At 38.1% G+C, this 20,846-nt stretch overlaps 1 protein-coding gene across 9 annotated transcripts in view; it reads left to right on the forward strand.

Moving 5' to 3' along the window:
* The first annotated feature begins 430 nt into the window (after positions 1-430).
* eya1 (EYA transcriptional coactivator and phosphatase 1) overlaps positions 431-20,846 on the forward strand; it is a 192,572-nt gene continuing 172,156 nt past the window's right edge. For 3 of the 9 annotated variants that reach the window (XM_059645868.1, XM_048529965.2, XM_059645876.1), the window contains exons 1-3: positions 485-617; positions 15,922-15,973; positions 19,644-19,771. In XM_059645868.1, coding sequence (XP_059501851.1) covers positions 602-617; positions 15,922-15,973; positions 19,644-19,771 — 196 coding nt within the window. In that variant the 5' untranslated portion in view covers positions 485-601. Of the gene's footprint in view, positions 453-484; positions 691-2,130; positions 2,588-8,955; positions 9,043-15,921; positions 15,974-19,643; positions 19,772-20,846 lie in introns of those variants that run through there. The other 6 variants (XM_059645871.1, XM_059645872.1, XM_059645869.1 and 3 more) reach the window with 6 other exon arrangements.

Here is a 20,846-nt window from a genome sequence, read left to right on the forward strand (position 1 = left end):
TTAAGGTTCACTTGTTTTCTTTACTTTGATTTTGAAAGTGATGAGACTCACGTCAAATGTCATCTCATTTGATAATTTATTCCCTTTTATCAGAACTTTTCCTAATTTAGCAAAACTCAATCTACGTACGTTTTTGTTCAGATAATCTTATGCGAAATGTTTTTTTGAAGGTTGGCTCAATGTTTTGATCAGAAATACAAATCTCGAACAAATTGTGCTTTTTCAGGAGTAGTTTTTCTGCAGCAGAACGTCTTCCATGCCCTGTTATTTAAAAAAAACCTTCAATCCATTTCTCAACTTTAGCACGTAGCAATCCAACCAAATCGTGGCAACAGCATTGATTTTGAACCGCAAGGCTCAAGCAGTTCTGCCGCGGAAGAGACCAGCTTTTCAAATTTCCATTTCAAAGCACCAGGTCTACAGATTTAACCTGGTTGACCATATATGGCTAGGTGAGTATCCCAGAATGCCTTAGCTGCACAGAAGCAAAACAAAATCTTAGGTGTGTGTAACTTAGGGGGAACTTACTAAACAGAACTGGCTAAACATTCCTATATTCTCAGATCACTTGTGTGTTTAATCGGCGAGCGCACAGACGCGGATGTCACATTGGAAAGGTACATTAGCAGGAACAGGATTAATAGGGTGACAAATAGACCCTTATTGCTGCATTGATAAGTTGTGTAAAAGGTAAGAAATGCTGGACTGGCAGCTCTCAGTATAATATGATTTTCTGACCCATTTGTATTAAGCTTAAGTTGTTTTTAATTAGGTGCTATTAAACTCGGTTTTGCTGTCTGTATTGTATCATGCTCTGAGGTATATAAAAGTCGGATCGAAAATGGCATTATGTTTCAGAATTGTTTGGGACTCGTCTTATTTTTCACTTTGTACACAGTAGCACATGTAACATCAATATTGTGACGGCACATGTTTTATTTACCACTTTAGAGTCTGACGTTTGGAAGTTTACTCAGAGAGAAAACAAAACTGCCCTGGTTTTGCCCAGAGTTGTGCATTAATTACGCAGAAAGGAAGACGTGGTTTTTTTGTATATATTTGATCTTACTTTAGAAGGGGATGTGAGCAGAATATCATACAATTTTTTTTTAAAAAGGTACAATTAAATGATCGTGCAAACCTTAATTTCAAACCGCGAAATAGTTTAATTCAAGGTAGAGATAGTAGATGTATTATTCAGTGACTGTAGAGTTCTCAGTTGTTCACGGTTTCATAAAAATAGGTTTTAGATGTAATATCTTAAGTAGCTAGGCGCAAAGAAACAAATAATAGATTTTTAAAACGGTATACCACTGTTTTAATTTCTTTACAGATATAGTTTGGTTTTCAATATCTGTTGAAAAGTGTTCAAAGCATTTGCATTGCGATATTTACTTCATTTTCATTACTTAATAATTTAAGCATTATTTAACAAAAAAAAGTAGTAAGATGCCACTTACTGGTACAGGAACATCCTTAAGTTAGTCATTTGGTGGTGCTTTCAATGTTTAGTTCAAAATGAGTTGAAAATGTTGCAACCAAAATGCTGTAGACCTCAAAAGTTTTTGTGTCACCAAAGATAATATAGTGCATATTTACATTGCAAACATATGTATATTTAGAAAATATTTTGCAATATTTCAAAACAAGCCCAGCATTCTTTTGCTTGGAAAATGCATCTATAAATTGTGTTTTAAGTAAATGTGATTTAAAAATGTTACTTCACAGTATGTAAGTATTTTGACCTAAATTACAAGTAAACATATTCGCATACAGGCCTGTGACAAAGCTAAATAGTTATGTTTTGACAGATATGGTAAAACCATGTGTGAAGTGCCCAGTAGCTTTCAGATAGTATAAAAGTACACACTGCACAAAGGTATACTTCTTGCCTGTTGATGAAATACTTGAGTTAGGTCAGACACACAGCTGTTTATTCAAAAACTGCAACTTGTTCATTTACATAATGAATTTATTTAAGCTACTAAAAGGGACTGGGATAACACAGTGCTGATTTCTATTGTTTCATTTAAACCAGTGGAACTGGATGCAGGAGAAAAGCTGTGGTTTGCATTACAAAAACAAAAAGCCCTGAGGCTGCCTGGGCAGAACCACAAGATTGAGCAAACAAATAGGAAGGATGAAGCTTTTGCCATTTCTTTGTCTATGGATCAGTGATATTATCTGCTGCTGTTTAATGGGAAAAGGTACATTGCTTAGAGCACTGACTTAAGCGAGGGTTGGTGCTGCAGTTTGCTGGTAGCTGTGTACTCCAAAGTGTCATTTCCGATTCTAAGTCTTCCTGTCAAAGTCTGTGGGTATTTTCCCCCCTCTTTGTGGAAACTGCTAAACTCAGACATTCACCAGTCAGACTCTGCAGTGGTGACTGGACTGCGCTCACCCAGCTCTGCTTCAGCCTTCTCAATTGCTACTATGTTATCTGTGTATAACTTGGACAATTGGTGCTTTGAGTACAGAATTTTATGTTGATCGGGAAAAGGATTACACTGGGAAATGATGGTTTTTTTAAATTCAGAAGCTTGAAAGGCATCGAGAAGAGTTCAGGAGGATTTACATTTTAGCTGCCGTAAGTACAAGTCTGTATCTATTAAATTACATAGAAGAGCATTTTGGACTGCCAGCAGTTGTCCAATCCTCTGAGGCATCAGTAGCCCTTTTCTGCATTTGCCCTGGAGACTTAGTAAAGAAAGGCCTAGGTTATGTTTTGAATGGTGCAGTTTTTGTACTTAATAAGGTTTAATTATAATAACTAATCAATAATTATGTGTGTGGCAGAGTGAATACCCTTAAATAAAGAGAGACTATTACATTAATTTGTAGAAATATTGGTTTAATCTAATATTGATGTAACATGCCTGTTACTTCCATTCATCGCTAAGGCTCATTTCCACACACTTCTTTTTGACTTCTCAATTTAAAGGGCACACTGTAGCAGGTGAACGTAGCTTTTTTTGGTGAGTGGTTGTAGTGATTTGTTGTAGATATTTTCATTTTTGGTTAATAATACAATGAAAAGAAAAATATTTGCTATCTTTACTTGGATATATACCTTTAAATGTACACAAAAATCTATATAAGTATATTTCTCAACGAAAAAGAGTGTTATGAATTTAAAACAGAAGAATTTCAAATCCCTTGTCAAATCCCTTTTCTTAATACGTTTAAATTTTTCTTGAACGAAGCAAAATATTAGATCCCCATAAGAGACCATTATAGGAGAATAAACAGTGTCCTCAATTAAACTATTTCCATTTATTAGAGTGCCTTTATGCTGAACATATGTTTAAAATGCTTACAAATAAAATTTACTTGTAAAGTGAATTTGTTTTTTATGTATGTTTGTGTTGCATGGTAATTTCTGATATGGTACGCTGTTTGGGCCATTTCTATCGAAATGAGAAATTGCCTAAATGTGATAATTTTTAAAATTAATTTAGTTACAGCTTCTTTGTTTAAGTCATAAGCTATCAATTAGCTGTTACTTTGTTAATCTTGTGCTGGCTGAACCATTGCTTGGTATTATACCATTTGTGTTTTGAAATGTATCTTTATTTGTGTGGATTAAGCTGTTTGTTTCATTTTTTTTGGTACAACTCAAGAAAAGGTGAATGTTTTCGTCACCAATCATGTTTTTGTCTTGAAATGCTGGAGATGTAATCTTAGTTGACAAAGTTAACTGTAAATTTATGTGAACATGAGAAGAAAAATAAATTAAAGCAAACATTCTCTTACAAAGGGGCAGATTGGAAGGAAAGAACACAAAGGTGCTGTTAGTTGCAAGAACAAATATTGTCAAATACAGCACCCAGAAGTACAAGTTAAAAAGTATTGTGAATGATGGTTGGTTATATTAGAAATGTTGATTTTTTTTTATTAAAAAAGATGACTTGATGCCAAAACAACTGTGAAAATAATGATTAACTTTCAGCTAGATAATTTGTTTGAGTTATAATTCTGTTTTGTATTCTGCCTAGCAGTATGGGTTTGATAAGTATTTGATATAAGCCGATACATTGTAATTGCTAACACGGTCCCGTAAAAGCTAATAATTAAGGAAAGCTAAAGTTGCTTTATTTCTGATATGTATATGTATACACTTCCAGTTCATCCCTGAGGTGGGTTATGCAAATCTCCTTAAACGTGAGAATATTCTTACAAATGGATATCAAAGACTGTAAGATCCTCTTGTGGCAGCCTTAGAAGAAATAAATGGTTTAGATTTGTGGCAAAAAAATTACTGGCAGCTGGATGTGTAGAGGTGCTAGCACCCTGTGGTGCCCTGACTGCTGCTAAGGGTTAGAATTAATTTACTCCTTCTGTCCAGATTCCTTAGAATCTACTTGGAAAGTGATTTATAAGAATGGATGTTTGCATTCAGGTGTAGTTTTAATATCTTAATATTTTATTCTTCTGATGTGCAAACTTTGATAGTTCCTATATACATAAAAACGCTGAAGGACAATTTTGAAAGAAGTAATTTATTTGCTTTCTCTTTAAAAATTTCCCCCCAAAAATTGTGTTTTGTACTTACAGCAGTATACTAAAGACTGTAAGAAATTATCTTTTGAAAAGTTAAATTTCGCAAACTGAATATGTGACTAAAATTCAAAAACTTTACCATATATTCAAAACTGAAATGTCTATGTATTTGACGTTTTATATCGCATTTTACTTGTTGATTGAAAATGCTTGTAGATTTTTGGAGTTTCAAAACAGGTCGAAAGAAGACATACTCATTTCTACCGGCTCTGCGGTAGGGAAAATGTGATAAAATGTCTACCTTAAATCTTGTTTGATCATCTCTCAAAGCGTTTCCCTTCTGGAAATAATTTCTGAGGTTGAAGAGCACAGCATTAACAGATTTAATGTAGCAATTCAGGCAGATGGCTAAAACAGTATGTCAGATTCAACAAAACAAAAGAAACAAATTGGAAATGTTCATTGCTGTGGGTCTACAGCAAATTACTATTTAAAGAGAAATGATACTTTAATTAAAATAATTGCAACTGAGCTAATGAATTGTTTATTTTACAAATGTTGTTTATTCTGTCTCATGGTTGCATTAGGCTTTTGAGCTTTTTTTGTGAGAGAAGGAACTTCATGGATTTCAGTTAATATTTTGTAAAGTTGCAATATGTTTTTAATTTAATGTTTGAACATGAAGAAAGTGTGTTTAAAAGCAACTTGTTTTTATTCCTTGTTTTAGTTTATACATTTATGAAGTGATCATAGGGGGACAAAAGGTAGAAGTCTTTAATATATTAACCAGTAGTGAGTTACAAATGTCTTGATTACTTAGTTTCTCTTATATCTTCAAGATATTCACTATATTTTTGCTTTAAATAACTTATTTAATGAGTTATAAATTTTTTCTAGATCTAAATTATTGCTAAATAAAAATGCAGCAGTTTTATGTTCCATCATTTTATCAAATTAGATTCAAATTGCATCTCGTTTTAAAATGAATTCTCCGAGGATGTGGTTTTCTTGGCTATTGTGGAGATTCAAATGGTTTTTGAAGCTTAGTTATTTTGAAAGTGCTGTAGAATATTCTTTTCAAAGCTTTGACTTTTTTACTGTATTCGAAGAAGTATGATCTAAGGGAGTGTTCATATCAATAATCAAGCGTACATAATGTAGAGATATTTATATTTAAACAAACAAACCAGGTAGAAGTACCCATGGATATTGTTACCCCTCTACATCTTTTATCGAATCGCTAACATATTTTATTAAAACGGATACTGATTAATTCCAATAGCTATGTTCCTATAATTTATCAACAACTTAAACAATTAAGTAAATCTGAAGAAAATCGGCACGTGGAAAATTGAAGTTATAGAATCTGGGCCGAAATGCCAATTCTATTGTCTAGACAATAAAACATTCAGAGATAAAATTGGGACTATATTAGATACATATGGACATGTGTGATTATAGACTTGAATGAACTTGGATATAATTTAGGACAAAAATATTGAACCTCAACGTTTTTTTTATGTCAGTAGTTTCAATTAAATAATGGATCAAAATAATTGTGTTGCCCCCCCCCAATCAAACTATCAAAAAGTGTAATACTACTAAACTGACAAAGAACAATATCAATGTAATGTAAAAAAAAACTAAAACTTGATATATGTTTGTATTATCATTATAGTTCTCTAGTATGCAAGTATGTTTTGAATATTTGAACCTCCTCCAATATTACACCTCTTTTGAAACACTTTGAGGTATTTGTCTATATTAAAGAGACTGCATAATTGCAAATTGCTGTTCTAGACTAGCAAATTCAGGAGAAGTATTTTAATTATCATATGTTCTCATTTTTTTAAAGCAATCAAAAATCCATAGGTACTTTCGTACAGATTATGACATATGTTGAAATGCCATTCTGCATATAAACTTACACTTGTAAACATTTAAATCAGTTCTTTTAGTGAAACTAATTCCTTATCAGAGAAAAAATAAGAGATTAAAATATTATCATGATGAACAGGATCTCTAAATTAGGTTGATCATAGTTATTAGTACTTGGTAAGTTAAACCATCTGGAATACTAATGCATTCCAGTTCAATGACCCACTGTCTATATTCTGTTTTTATTGCCATTTAATAAAAATATCTTTGTTTTCATAGTCTAATATATTTAAAAGTAAAACTACCAAACAGAGCAAAAAACTTGAAAAAAAGTATAAACAGCGCTGTAAGAGTTGCTTTGTTGAATTTGATGGCACTTAGAATGCTTCATCTCCTCTGGCTTTGTTCTGGAAACATCAAAGAGTTACTGGGTTCGGGTTGAATTGAAATGCACATCAAAGATACTGAATGCAGGGTTTTTAGACAATACTCTGTTAGCAAGGGATAGATTTCTTTGTGCTTTAGAGCCAACAAATTCTACTCACCTGGACCATATCACCTGCTGGCAATTTGTATACATTATTGCAGAAGGACTAGTGTCACTAAGTGTAGCTCATACCTTTGTGTTGTGAATATGGGTTGTGATAAACAGGGTCATACGACGATTCTTAATTAAGTACAGAAACTTACTTGTGTCAGACAATTCCATTGGATCTTCACAGTAAACTTCATAAAAATACATATTAGAATACAGCTAGAATATGTTTTATAAACAGTCACATTTTTAGAGGAATCAGAATAACATGATTTCCTCTTTTTAATAAGTGCTGTTTAACAATACTCTTTTGTTGAACAACGTGAAGTGAAATCACCAGTGGTTGATAGTCACAAAGTTGTTGCTATATTTTTCATCCTACTAATGATTTGTGAAGCTAATTAGCCAAAACAAAACTATTCTCATTCTTTTCACTGGGCAAAGTGATGTCTTAATCAATGTAGATGATGAATATTTTGTTCATCCTGCTATAGAATATGTAAAACTTCCTCTAAAGAGAAAAGGGAAATGGGGTCAATCTTGATGTTACAACAATGAGCAAGCTTTCCAGGACAGTATTTTCTCTATTCATAGCACGGGTGAACTGAGGACCACAGGAACTGGAGTAGGCCATTCAGCCCCTCAGGCTTGTTCCATTATTCAATGAGATCATGGCTGATCTGTGGCCTAACTCCATATATCTGCCTTTGGGCCATATCCCTTAATACCTTTGCTTAACAAAAATTTATCAATCTCACATTTAAAACTAACAGCTGATGTCACATTAATTGCCATTTATGGAAGATAATTCCAAACCTCTATCAACCTTCAATTGCAGAAGTGCTTCCTAACATCTCTACTGAACGGTTTGGCCCTAGTTCTCAGACTGGGTCTCCTAGTCTAAAAGTAATTTTGCAGTACTTGCTGTACTTCTGTCATGTAACCAACAGATATTATACTTTGACTAACAGAAATCTCAGGGTCAAAATTTTGGAGTTTGCATTATGATTTATTGTCAACAAATACTGTAGTAAAATTACATCCACATTTTGTCATGCTCTCTTTACAAATATCATATTGCAACGTTCAAAATATCATAGAATCCCAACAGTGTGGAAACAGGCCATTTGGTCCAAACCAACCCTCCAAAGAGCATCCCACCCAGACATACGCACTTACCCTTTACCAGCAACCCTGCAATTTCCACAGCTAATCCACCTACCCTGCACATCCCTGGAGACTATGGGCAATTTAACATAGCCAATCCACCTAACTTGCACATTTTTGGATTGTGGGAGGAACGAGAGCACCCAGAGAAAGCCCACACAGACATGGGGAAAATGTGTGAATTCCATACAGACAGTTACCCGAGGCTGGTATCAAACCCAGGTCCCTGGCGCTGTGAGGCAGCAGTGTAACCACTGAGCCATATGAATGTTCAGTGGCAGTACACTGTGGGATATAAAATAATGATTTACGTACTGTATTATATTGTCGTTATTATGAAATAATGTTATTAGAGCTGTAATGCTGTTTGACTTGGGAACAATGTAGTGAGGAAAACATGCAATATTTCTAAAATATCAGTGGAGTCTTATAATTTAAGAATGCTTCAGAAGAATTTATAATGGTTTACAGCAGTTGCTAAGAGATCAATTGTAACTTTCTTCAATAATACGAAATACTGTTCCATGTGACGTGATGACCCTTAACCTTGAAGCAGTAATAACAGAAAAGAAGTTAAAATACAGACGCCTCTTGGCCAATCACCAAGAAGACCAACAAAGAATTCACTATTACAAAGGAGTTAGGAAAGCTAACAATCAGTTCCACACGACAGAGACAGAAAGAGAAAACAGACAGATACAGAAAGAGCAACACACTGAACTGTTGTGAGGAAATGGGTCTGTTTTCTCTGTTTGACAGAAAAAGAGACATAAGTTCTTAGAGGCACTATGTATGTTGTCTAAATAGGACTAAAAGTTGGAACGCTATGTGAACAGTTGAGATGCTAAAGAGCTTGGTTTCTTTTTCCCCAGAAGTGGCCACATTGAATACCAGGGTGTTGTTGGTTGGTTGAAAAAGAACTTTGGAAAGCCACACCATCAGACTGCCATGAGGAAGAGAAGGTTAATAGAAGTTTGTCTTATTAATGATAATTCTACCTACAAATGTCAGGAGCTGAAATACTGTAGTAAAATTACATCCACATTTTGTCATGCTCTCTTTACAAATATCATATTGCAACGTTCAAAATATCATAGAATCCCAACAGTGTGGAAACAGGCCATTTGGTCCAAACCAACCCTCCAAAGAGCATCCCACCCAGACATACGCACTTACCCTTTACCAGCAACCCTGCAATTTCCACAGCTAATCCACCTACCCTGCACATCCCTGGAGACTATGGGCAATTTAACATAGCCAATCCACCTAACTTGCACATTTTTGGAATGTGGGAGGAATGAGAGCACCCAGAGAAAGCCCACACAGTTGAATAGAAATTTTAACCTACCCTATTGTGAAATTGTGTAGTTATGTAGTGCCAAGAGTGTGGGAAGTGATGTGGGTGATGGTAGTTGTTTAAGGGTATCTATGCTGGACTGACTACTTAAAGTGAAATTTACCTTTTTAGGTAAAGTATCGCTTGCCTGTTAATTGACATTTAATTCCAATTGGTTCTGAGTCATTTAAAGCAGATGTTTCAAGAAGTCAACTCTTGCAAATAATTTCTTCATTTGGAATTCATTCAGTAATTTTGGGTATTTTAGTTCCTCCTTTCGCCCGTGGTGCTGGTAACAGATTAATTACTTGATTTTACGCAGCCAAATTTAAGTTCCTTTTTGCGAAATTTAGTTTGGTTTGATTAAGTGAAAGTTGAAGTGGGTTAATAAGTAAAGTGATAACAAGGCTTATCTAACTTTGATTATTTTCAACCAAATTTAATATTTTTCACCCTCCACTCTTATTCAGTTCTTTCAAATGTACAACTTATTATAGAGTTATTCAAGAAATATGGCATGGAAACAGACTCCCTCTAACATTGCTACTTTTGAAAATCAGTATCTCGCCTTGAAATAGGACATCCACTCAATGAAGAAATGATGAATAAGCAGATTATATATTTATGAAAATAAACAGACTGTATTTTACTTTGCAGTACAGGTTGCTGCTAGTTGTTTTATAGTTGCAAAATGTGCTGAGCAAGCCATAGCAGAATTCATAATTTTATACATTCATTTATCACTTGCTGTCAAATTGAAATCTGTAAATTAATCCTTAGTTTATCTCAATTTTTTCCTTTTTTAGACAGCAACATGAGTGTCTTATAAGTCAAGTTCGGAAAATAAATCAGGATTAGAGCCTGTGATGCACTGCAATAGTTCTTTGGCAGACTTCCACACTGTGAGATGACTTACAACTTGGTGGTCAATGCCATGTTAAAAATTGCCCATGTGGCTAAGGATCCACACTGTGGCATGGTTGTCACTGCTAACCATAAAATGTGGGAGCAGAATTAGGCCATTCAGTCTATTGAATCTACTCTGCCATTCAGTAACATCATGGCTGATCTGATACTCCACTCTCCAGCCTCTTCCCCATAGCCCTTTGATTCCCTTACTAATTAAAAAGCAGTCTACTTCAGACTTGAATATACTTTATAAACCCATCCTCTACAGCCCTCTGCAGTTAATAATTCCAAAAATTCACATCCTCTGAAATTCCTCTTCTTCTCTGACTTAAATATAAGACCTGCTTATTCTGAGATTATGCTGTCTGTTCCTAGACTATCCTGCAGGAGAGAACAACCTTTCCACCTCTGTAATGTCCTGTATCCTAAGGATCTTGTATCTTGTATTTCAATGAGGTCACATCCCATCCTTCTATAATGCAGTGAGTACATGCCCAACCTATTCGATCTCTCCTCATAAGACAGTCCCTCCATACCCAGGATCCACCCAGTGAACATTGTCTGGACTGTCTCCAAAGCCAGTGTATCTTCCCTTCAGATAAAAGGCCCCAGACCATGCATGTTATTCTAACTGTGATCTAACTAGTGCCTTGTATCGCTTTAGCAAAACCACACTACTGTTATACTCCATTCCCTTTGAAGTAAAGACCAATATTCCATTTGGCTTCACTTTGACCTGCTAAACTTGGATGCAAGCTTTTTTGTGATGCATGGATGAGGACTCCCAAATGTTCTGTAGTTTACTGCAGTCTGACTCAATTTAAATAATATTCAGCAGATCTACTTTTTCCTGCCAGAGTGCATAACCTCGCCTTTCCCCTCCTTGTATTCTGTCTGCCAAGTTTTTGAATACTGCGACTTACTTAACCAGTCTATCTCGCTGAAGACTCTGTGTCATCCTGACTAGACTCCTTCCCACCTATTTTATCACATCCACAAACTTGGTTACAGTACATTCACTTTCCTCATCCCAGTCACTAGAATATGTTGTAAATGAATGCAGTCCCAGCACTGACCTCTGTAGCACACTAGTCATAGATTGCTGCCCTGAAAGTGCTTCCATTATCCCAACTCTCTATCTTCTGTTAGTTAGTCAGTCCTCTCTCCCTGTTAGTGTACTGCCTCCAACACCAAGGCCTCTTATCTACTGAAGTAGACTAATGTGTGATGCCTTATCAAATCAAAAGACAGAAGGCAAATACGCAGATGACACTGAAATAGATCGGAAAGTAAATTGCATTATACACAATTACAAATGTATATGGATAGACTAGGTGAATGGGCCAGAGCTTGGCAGAAGATGGATTTGCTCAGAAGAATAGAAGGATCACATATTATCTAATTGGAGAGAAACTTCAGATTTTTTAGGTACAGAAGGATCTGGGTGTCCTCATACATTAATTGCAGAAAACTAGTAGGCAGGTACAGCAGCTATAAGGAAAGCAGGTGGAATTTTGACATTTACTGTTAAAAGAATGGAGTAAAAAAGTGGGTAAGTGTTGCTGTGACTGTACAAAGCATTAATGAGACGGCACCTGGAGTATTGCATGCAGTTTATGTCCTGTTATTAGAGGAGGGATGTCGTTGTATTGGAAGTGATTCAGAGGAATTTCATTAAATTGATTCCAGAGATGAGGGTTTTGATTTATTAAGAGAGATTGAGCAGTTTAGCCCAGACTCTCTGGAGTTTAGAAGAATGAGAGGGGATCTATTTGAGGTGTATAAGATGCTTAAGGGGATTGACAAAGTAGACGTAGAGAGAAAGTTTCCTCTTGTGCAACTATCCAGAATCTAAGAATAAAGGTTTAAAATTGCGATGAAGAGAAATTAGTTACCTCAAAAGTGAATCTGTGGAATTCACTACCATACAGTGGGGTAGATGCTGGGAAATTGAGTAATTTAAGGAGGAAGTAGATTCTTAATGAGTAATGGGTTGAAGGGCTATGGAGAGCGGGTGAGAAGCTATTTGTTCTAGTTCTGCAAACTAACGAACCAGCTCAGCGAGCAAACCAGTCACAGCATCCACAACCCGAGCTACAAATCTACTCAAGAATATTAAAGAATGATCTGTTAGGAAACTTATTGACATTTATTTAAATTCTTCAAAATAATCTTTTCAAAACCTATTCTTCCTCTCACCCATCCCTTCCTCCCACCCCAAGCCGCACCTCCATTTCCTACCTACTAACCTCATCCCGCCTCCTTCACCTGTCCGTCTTCCCTGGACTGACCTATCCCCTCCCTACTTCCCCACCTATACTCTCCTCTCCACCTATCTTCTTTTCTCTCCATCTTCAGTCCACCTCCCCCTCTCTCCCTATTTATTCCAGTTCCCTCTCCCCATCCCCCTCTCTGATGAAGGGTCTAGGCCCGAAACATCAGCTTTTGTGCTCCTGAGATGCTGCTTGGCCTGCTGTGTTCATCCAGCCTCACATTTCATTTTCAAAATAAGATTTGGTTTGAATAGGAATTGTGAAAGCAGAATACAGGAAGGTAACTGATACAAACTTATTTATAAGTTATGTACTTACATATAGGTGTTCAGGAACAGAGGACTTGGACCTGTTTGTGCCTAAATCATTGAGGGTGACAGGACATGTTGAGAGATCTGTTAATGAAGCATACACCATCCTCAGCTTTAACAATAGGGGCAAAGCATACAACAGCAAGGAAGTTACGTTAAAACTGATTTCACAGATGAGGAATCTCAATTCTGCAGAAAAATTGGAGAATTTGGGCCTGTTCTCCTTGGAAAAGAGAAGGTTAAAAGGAGATTTGCAAGAGGCATTCAGAATTACGAAGAATGGCAAAAGGAATAATGGTGACATGAGGAGAAACTTTTTTCACATAATGAGTATCTAAGTTCTGGAATGCACAGTCTGTGAGTGTGGTGGAGGCAGGATCAATTAAGGCTTTTGAAAAGGAATTGGATCATTACCTGGAAAGAATAATACTTATGGGTGAAAACTAAAGGGAGTGGAACAAGGTGAAGCGTTCCTTTAGAGGGCCAGCATGGATGTTGTGGGTTGAATGGCTTCCTTCTGAAATGTAGCCATCCTGTGATAGATAGTGAGATATTGTTTCAGATTGTTATACAGCATTATTGTCTTCTAAAAGACTTACCTTTTATGGTATATTTCATGAGCACAGGATTTATCAAAGTGCTTTACAGCCTCAGAAGTACTTTTAAAGATTAGTTATTGCTATAATGTAGGAAACACCAGCCACCAATATGCAGGCTACAAGATCCACAAACAGCAATGTGATAATGACTAGATGATCTACTTCTGTGATGTCGAATGAGTATGAAGTCTTGGTTGGGTGATCATCAGTGTTGACTCTCCCATTTTTCTTTAAACTAGTGTTTATGGGCCTCTGTTTAACATTGCATCCAAAATATGGTATGTCTGAAAGTGCAACATTCCCTCAGTACTTCACCGGAACAGTCCTGGAGAGGGAGTTGAATCCATTGAACATTTTTAAGCCTTCATTCTGCAATGTATCTAGGATGGGAGATCCACTGTACTTCATTTCAGTTCATGCTGTGAAGGAACTTAGAAAATCTTACCTTCCATTGTACAATTTGCAGGCCTGACTGTGACTTGAAATGTAATTTTATTCTTTTATCTAATCAGCTCTGCAATTTCTTTAGGATGAGATTGATAACATGACCTTTTGCGAAACAATTCTATCTGAGCCAGTTTTTATAAATCATGAACCCTTAACCAAGATCAGTAGCAGTAATGGAGGAAATGTTTGCTTTTGTAAGTGTTTGACCTCTGAAGTGTGAGTGTTAAACATAAACTATAACATTAAAATGTATTTGTCAAATGTACATACATATGAGTACATGAATTAGGAATAGGAGTAGGCCATTTGGCCCCTTAAGCTTGCTTGACCATTTGAAAGTATCATGGTTCATCTGATTGTGGTCAGGAATCAGTTAAGTGAACCTTGTCAGAACTGCTTCTGATATTATCAGGAAAATTGCTGCAGGCAAAATGATTTCCCAAAGAGCCTTCCCAGTCATTTTGGATCATGGCTGATCATCTCCTCGGTCTTCCATCCCATCTCCATACCCTCAATGTCATATTTTCCCATGTAAAGAGGCTAAAACTGTACACAGTCCTCCAGATGTGGTCTCCACAAATACCTATATAACTGTAGCACAAGTTCCCTCCCTTTTATATTAATTCCCCTTGCCTTTGATAATGAATTATGGTTTACGTTATATTTTAAAACAGGAAAGTTTAGGAAGTTTTCTTCCAATTTCTCCAATAAAGAATCTTTATTCAGTGACACTGTGCCAGTCTTTAAAGATTAACATTATTTGAGCAATATTAGAAAATTGAGTTGTAAAGATTATCTATTTTCTGCAGTATTTTTCATAATGAGTTTAAACGAATGATTAAATCTGCGTTGTGTTGTTTAAATTTAAAAGTGTAAAGTTTAATGGCTGTGATCTGAAATACACCTCAGTGCATCTACATAGTTGATTAAATTAACCGACATTATCAATGACAGCTCAGGGAGGGAATAGTCATGGTTTTAATGGTGCGAGTGGAAGGTAAGAGATCTAAAGATGCTGGACGTGAAATACTTCTTTTTAATAAGTCCAGTTTCCAAGCTTCACCTGCTTCCAGAGATAGTAGGAACTGCAGATGCTGGAGAATCTGAGATAACAAGGTGTAGAGCTGGATGAACACAGCAGGCCATCAGAGGAGCATCAGAGGAGCAGGAAGGCTGACGTTTCAGGCCTAGACCCTTCCTCAGAAATGGGGGAGGGAAGGGATTTCACAAGCTTCACAATCTCCCCTCCCCCACCACATCCCAAAGCCAGCCCAGCTCGTCCCCACCTCCCTAACCTGTTCTTCCTTCCACCTATCCCCTCCTCCTACCTCAAGCCCCACCCTTATCTCCTACTTACTAACCTCATCCTACCCCCTTGACCTGTCCGTCCTCCTTGGTCTGACCTATCTCCTCCCTACCTCCCCACCTACACTCACCTTGACTGGCTCCATCCCCACCTCTTTGACTTGTCTGTCTCCGTTCCACCTATCTTCTCCTCTATCCATCTTCTCTTCGCCTCCCCCTCTCTCCCCATTTATTTCATAACCCCCTTCCCTCCCCCATTTCTGATGAAGTGTCTAGGCCCGAAACATCAGCTTTCCTGCTGTGTTCATCCAGCTCTACACGTTCACCTGCTTCCAGCCAGTTTTTGCTACTTACCTTCACAAAGCTGCTTTGCATGTTGATTGCAGGGAGGGTTAATCCAGTTTGCAGCTGTCTAAATGAGTGATGAATCACCTTCTCATCATTTGGCTGCTTTCCCTGTTATGGGGAGGAGAAAAGACCTGTAGGAGGAAATTGCACAAAAGATCAACTGAAAGACAATGTGACTCTCAGTTAAAGAGTCTCTCTGTCTTCCTTTCTGTTAAAAGGAAAGAATGCTTTTTCAAGCTGAGACCTATTGTTCGGGAATATTGTGAGCCGTAACACTTGAGTAACAAGGAGCTGTTTTGTTCTTGACTGGCAGGTGAAAGAAAAACTCGACCTGATTCCAATGTTTCAGATTCTCCTGGTTCCAGGTAAAAGCATTGTTGAAATTTTACCGAATGCCCTGTGATTAAACTTTTTCTGTGCTTGGTTCAAAAATATAACAATGATTTCAACCATGATAACAACTTTTAACAATGATTTCAAAAACATACTTCATTATTTAAAATGCAACTTTACATTATTTCTATTATAATTATTAGCCATGAATATCATAAAATTTTAAAATTTCACTTGTGAATTACTATTCATTTTTCTGATTCGTTTGTGCAAAGTAGCTAAATAAATTCCAAATATTCCAAGGTCATGTTTTAGCATAGCATTTGTGACACTAAATCCACAATCATTAATATCCCATGTTTGTTACACTTTTTTATATTTTGGAATTGAAAATTTGTACAGCTGAGAGAACTAGTTGTTAATTTTTAAAATAATGTTCCTTTTAATCACCAAGTGGACAGTGACAAATGAGAACTTTGAAGATATTTTGGATCATGAAATGTCTTGCTGTTGATGTAAATCTTCCAGTTCCACAAAGGATACTGAATTACATAACTATACAGTGCTCTTACCTCATAGACTAGCCTGTTTAATTGATTTAGCTTTCTGTGAAGCGTAGACTCAGTCATAAACTAGATAGGTATAAGAAATTGTATCAGAGATGATGGGAACTGCAGATGCTGGAGAATCCAAGATAACAAAGTGTGAAGCTGGATGAACACAGCAGGCCAAGCAGCATCTCAGGAGCACAAAAGCTGACGTTTCGGGCCTAGACCCTTCATCAGAGAGGGTGCTCCCTGATGAAGGGTCTAGGCCCGAAACGTCAGCTTTTGTGCTCCTGAGATGGTGCTTGGCCTGCTGTGTTCATCCAGCTTCACACTTTGTTATCTAGGTACAAGAAATGTTGCTTAGCCTTCTCTGTTTTTTGTGAAGTAGCAACTGAAGTACTCCAAATTACTAGAGCGGTCTAAATCATTTACTGTCTAAATTGTCTGCTCACCTAAAAGATCCTGCACTACCTGTTGCCTGCCACTTCAATGCACCACCTTGCTCCCTGGCCAACATCTCTATCTCCGGCTTGCTACAGTGTTCCAGTGAATCCTTGCAAGCTGGAGAAACAACACTTCATTTTCCGCTTGGGGACCCTACTGCCCACCGGACTCAATATTGAGTTCAGTAATTTCAGGGCCTAAATTCTCCCATGTCCCAGACCCCCTACCCCACACACCAGGCCTTGTTACCACATAGTCTGCCACTACACACCCGCTGTTGTTAGTCACTAACAGTCCCCATTAACAACTATTCACCCTCCCAGCCTGATCGTTAGCAACTCCTTTGTCTGTCCAACTGTCTTTCCAACTCTTTGGGCTCTATCCTATTGTCTACTCCCTATCCCACCCACCTCCCAAATTTCTGCATATAAACTGACGTTTTCCCAGCCACCATCAGTTCTCAGGAAGGGTCACCGAATCCGAAATGTTAACTCAGTTTTCTCCTCCACAGATCCTGCCAGACCTGCTGAATTTTTCCAGCAACATTTTTGTTGTTGTTGTTGTAAATCATTTACAAACTGTATGTGTGTAAATCTTATCCCTTTTCAATAGGATGTTCTTAGTATAATCCAAAAAGCAAACAAATTGGAAAGCATAATAATGTTTTAATATATTTCATGCGGTGAAGGAAACAAAGAAACAATTAAGAGTTAAGAGCCAGAGTAAACATATATATCAAGAGTGCCTCGTTCCCTGTCAGTTCAGCTTCAATTTTCTGTTTGGTTGTAGTGCTGGATAACTGATTCAAAGTAAACTTGCAAAGCATTTATGGGAGATAACAAGGTGTAGAGCTGGGTGAACACAGCAGGCCAAGCAGCATCATAGGAGCAGGAAAGCTGATGTTTCGGGCTTTGACCCTTCATCTGAAATGGGGGAGGGGAAAGGGGTTCTGAAATAAATGGGTAGAGAGGGGGAGGCAGATAGAAGATGGATTGCGGAGAAGATAGGTGGACAGGAGACAGACAGGTGAAAGAGGCGGGGATGGAGCCAGTAAAGGTGCGTGTAGGTGGGGAGGTAGGGAGGGGATAGGTCAGTCCAGGGAGGACGGACAAGGCAAGGGGGTGGGATGAGGTTAGTAGGTTGGAAATGGGGGTGTGGCTTGAGGTGGAAGGAGGGGATAGGTGAGGGGAAGAACACACTAGGGAGGTGGGGACGAGCTGGGCTAGTTTTGGAGTGCAGCCGGGGGAAGGGAGATTTTGAAGCTTGTGAAAGCCACATTGATACCATTGGGCTGCAGGGTATATCCCCTCCCCCTACCGCATCCCAAAACCAGCCCAGTTCGTTCCCGCCTCCCTAACCTGTTCTACCCCTCACTTATCCCCTTCTGCCACCTTAAGCCGCACCCCCATTTCCTATCTACTAACCTCATTGACCTGTTCGTCCTCCCTGGACTGATCTGTCTCCTCCCTAACTGCCCACCTACACTCATCTTTACTGGTTCCATCCCCACCTCTTTGACTTGTCTGTCTCCTCTCCACCTATCTTCTCCTCTATCCATCTTCGATCCACCTCCCCCTCACTCGCTATTTATTTCAGAAACCCCTTCCCCTCCCCCATTTCTGAATAAGGGTCTAGGCCCGAAACATCAGCCTTCCTGCTCTTCTGATGCTGCTCGGCCTGCTTTGTTCATCCAGCTGTACACCTTGTAATCTCAGATTCTCCAGCATCTGCAGTTCCTGTTATCTCTGAAATCATATATGGGATGCGTTTTATTTTTCCAAAGAAAAATGCATTTAATCCATTGTCAATAATGTTAGCATGGGATTTTAAAATTGCCGTCAAAGGATAACATTTGAGAATAGATGAAATATAGAACATCAGTGTTGAAGAATGGTAATTATGACAAAAGAAGATGGCGACATTTCTGTCAAGTTGTGCAAGGTCACAATTTTGATTAAAATGTTTTGAATATTATCTTGTTTACTCGAGACATTTCTTAAATGGTGATTACTAGATTTGGTAGTTATGTTTAAACATGGGTTTCTGTGTCCTGTTTCTAATATTACTTTCTAAGAAAAGGAACTTGATCATGATTGACAGCTAGCTTTGCCAATGTAAAGTGTTTTGGTTGTGCAGCATATTGTAGCTGAGATTACATAACCTGCAGTTTAAACAATACGCCATTTTCAGATTTATGACTTTTGTTTAATGTTCCATAAAAGTTAATTTTTTTTGGTGCATTCTCCATGGCAACACCTGTATTAATCAGAATGTGCCTCTAACCAGTAACACTCTCTTCTCAAAAAGTACAAAATGCCATTCTCCTTTACAATGGTAATCTTCTGAACACCCTAATGAGCGCAAGCTTCAACAAAATGAATCCTTTCTCATCAATATTTGAGTTGAATTTTTGTAGGGTATGACTGCAAAAGATAAATGAGTCCACTTTTCTGAAAGCAAGTTCTGAATGATTGAAATCTGCCTGGTATTTAAGAACACAAGAAGTAGGAACAGAGATAGGGCTGTTTTGTCCCTTTTTTGAGTCTGCGCAGCCATTCAATTAAGTCATGACTGAGCTGACTGTGACCTAACTACACTTAGCTGCCTGCTCCTCTCCATAATCTGTGTCTGCTTATAGAGATCAAAATGTGTAAGTGCGTACTTCTAAAATATTTTTCATAGAGAAACAGGGATTATATCTTGTTTGCAGGTCTATGGAAATGCAGGATCTAGCAAGTCCACACAGTCGCGTGAGTGGAAATAGTGAATCTCCCAATGGTCCCAAACTTGACAATTCCTGCATCAATAATAATTCCATGACACCAAATGGCACTGAGGGTAAGACCTTGATTTTCTCATTTGTTTGTTTTTATTGTCACGTGTACCGAAATACAGTGAAAAGCTCTGTTTACGAGCGGTATGGGCAGATCACAGCAGGCAAAGGATGTGCAGATCGAATGGCTTCGAGGCATACAGATTACATTGCAGGTTACATTATTTGAGGCCAGAACGAAGCTGTTCCTGAACCTGTTTGTGCAGTAAATGCTGCCTGGCCGGTGACGCCCTCATCTTGTGAATGAATGAAGGAAAGAAAAATGTGTTTACGCTTCTGTATCTTCAGCTTGATGGAAGAGATTGTAGGAGGTCATTACCAGGGTGAGATGGGTCTTTGATGACGTTGGCCACCTTTCCGCGGCAGCAAGCCATGTAAATACGGTCCAGGGTTGGCAGGTTGGCTTCTGTGACGGTCTGGGCTGTGCACACCACCTTCTGTAGTTTCTTACGGTCCTGGGCAGAGCAGTTGCCATACCGGACCATTATGCGTCTGGACAGTATACTTTCAGTGGTGTATCTGTAGGAGTTGATGAAGAACCTTAGGGACTTGCCAAATTTCCTGCATTTGCTTCCTTCTTGAAGCAAGTGGGAACTTTGGCTTGTAGGAGGGAGATGTTGAAGATGATGGTGAATAACGCTGCCAATTGGTCTGCACAGAACCTGAGTGCTCGGCTGGCAACACCACCTGGGCCCATCCCTTTCCTTGGGTTGACTCCCAGGAAGACTGATCTGACTTCTGAAGCGGTGACAGCGGGAATAGGTGTGTCTGGGGCTGCCCGGGCAGGTGTTGCCATGTTGGTAGTATTCTGCTCAAACCAAACATAGAAAGCATTGAGCGTGTCAGGGAGGGATATGTGATTGTCCGCTGTTTCATTTTGTATCCCATATTGCCGTTTCGGCTTTGCTGTAGATGGCAGGAGTCTGTTTGATAGTTCTGGACCTCTAACCTGGTCCGGTACTGCCTCTTGGTCTCCCTGATGCCTTTGCGGAGGAATATCTGGATTTTCTGTATTGGTCCAGGTCACCCAGCATGAATGCTGCATGTCTGGTCTTGAGTAGGGAGTGGTTTTCCTGGTTC

This window comes from Stegostoma tigrinum, chromosome 5 (genome assembly GCF_030684315.1).
Source record: "Stegostoma tigrinum isolate sSteTig4 chromosome 5, sSteTig4.hap1, whole genome shotgun sequence".
In the NCBI taxonomy this organism is placed as follows: Eukaryota; Metazoa; Chordata; class Chondrichthyes; order Orectolobiformes; family Stegostomatidae; genus Stegostoma; species Stegostoma tigrinum.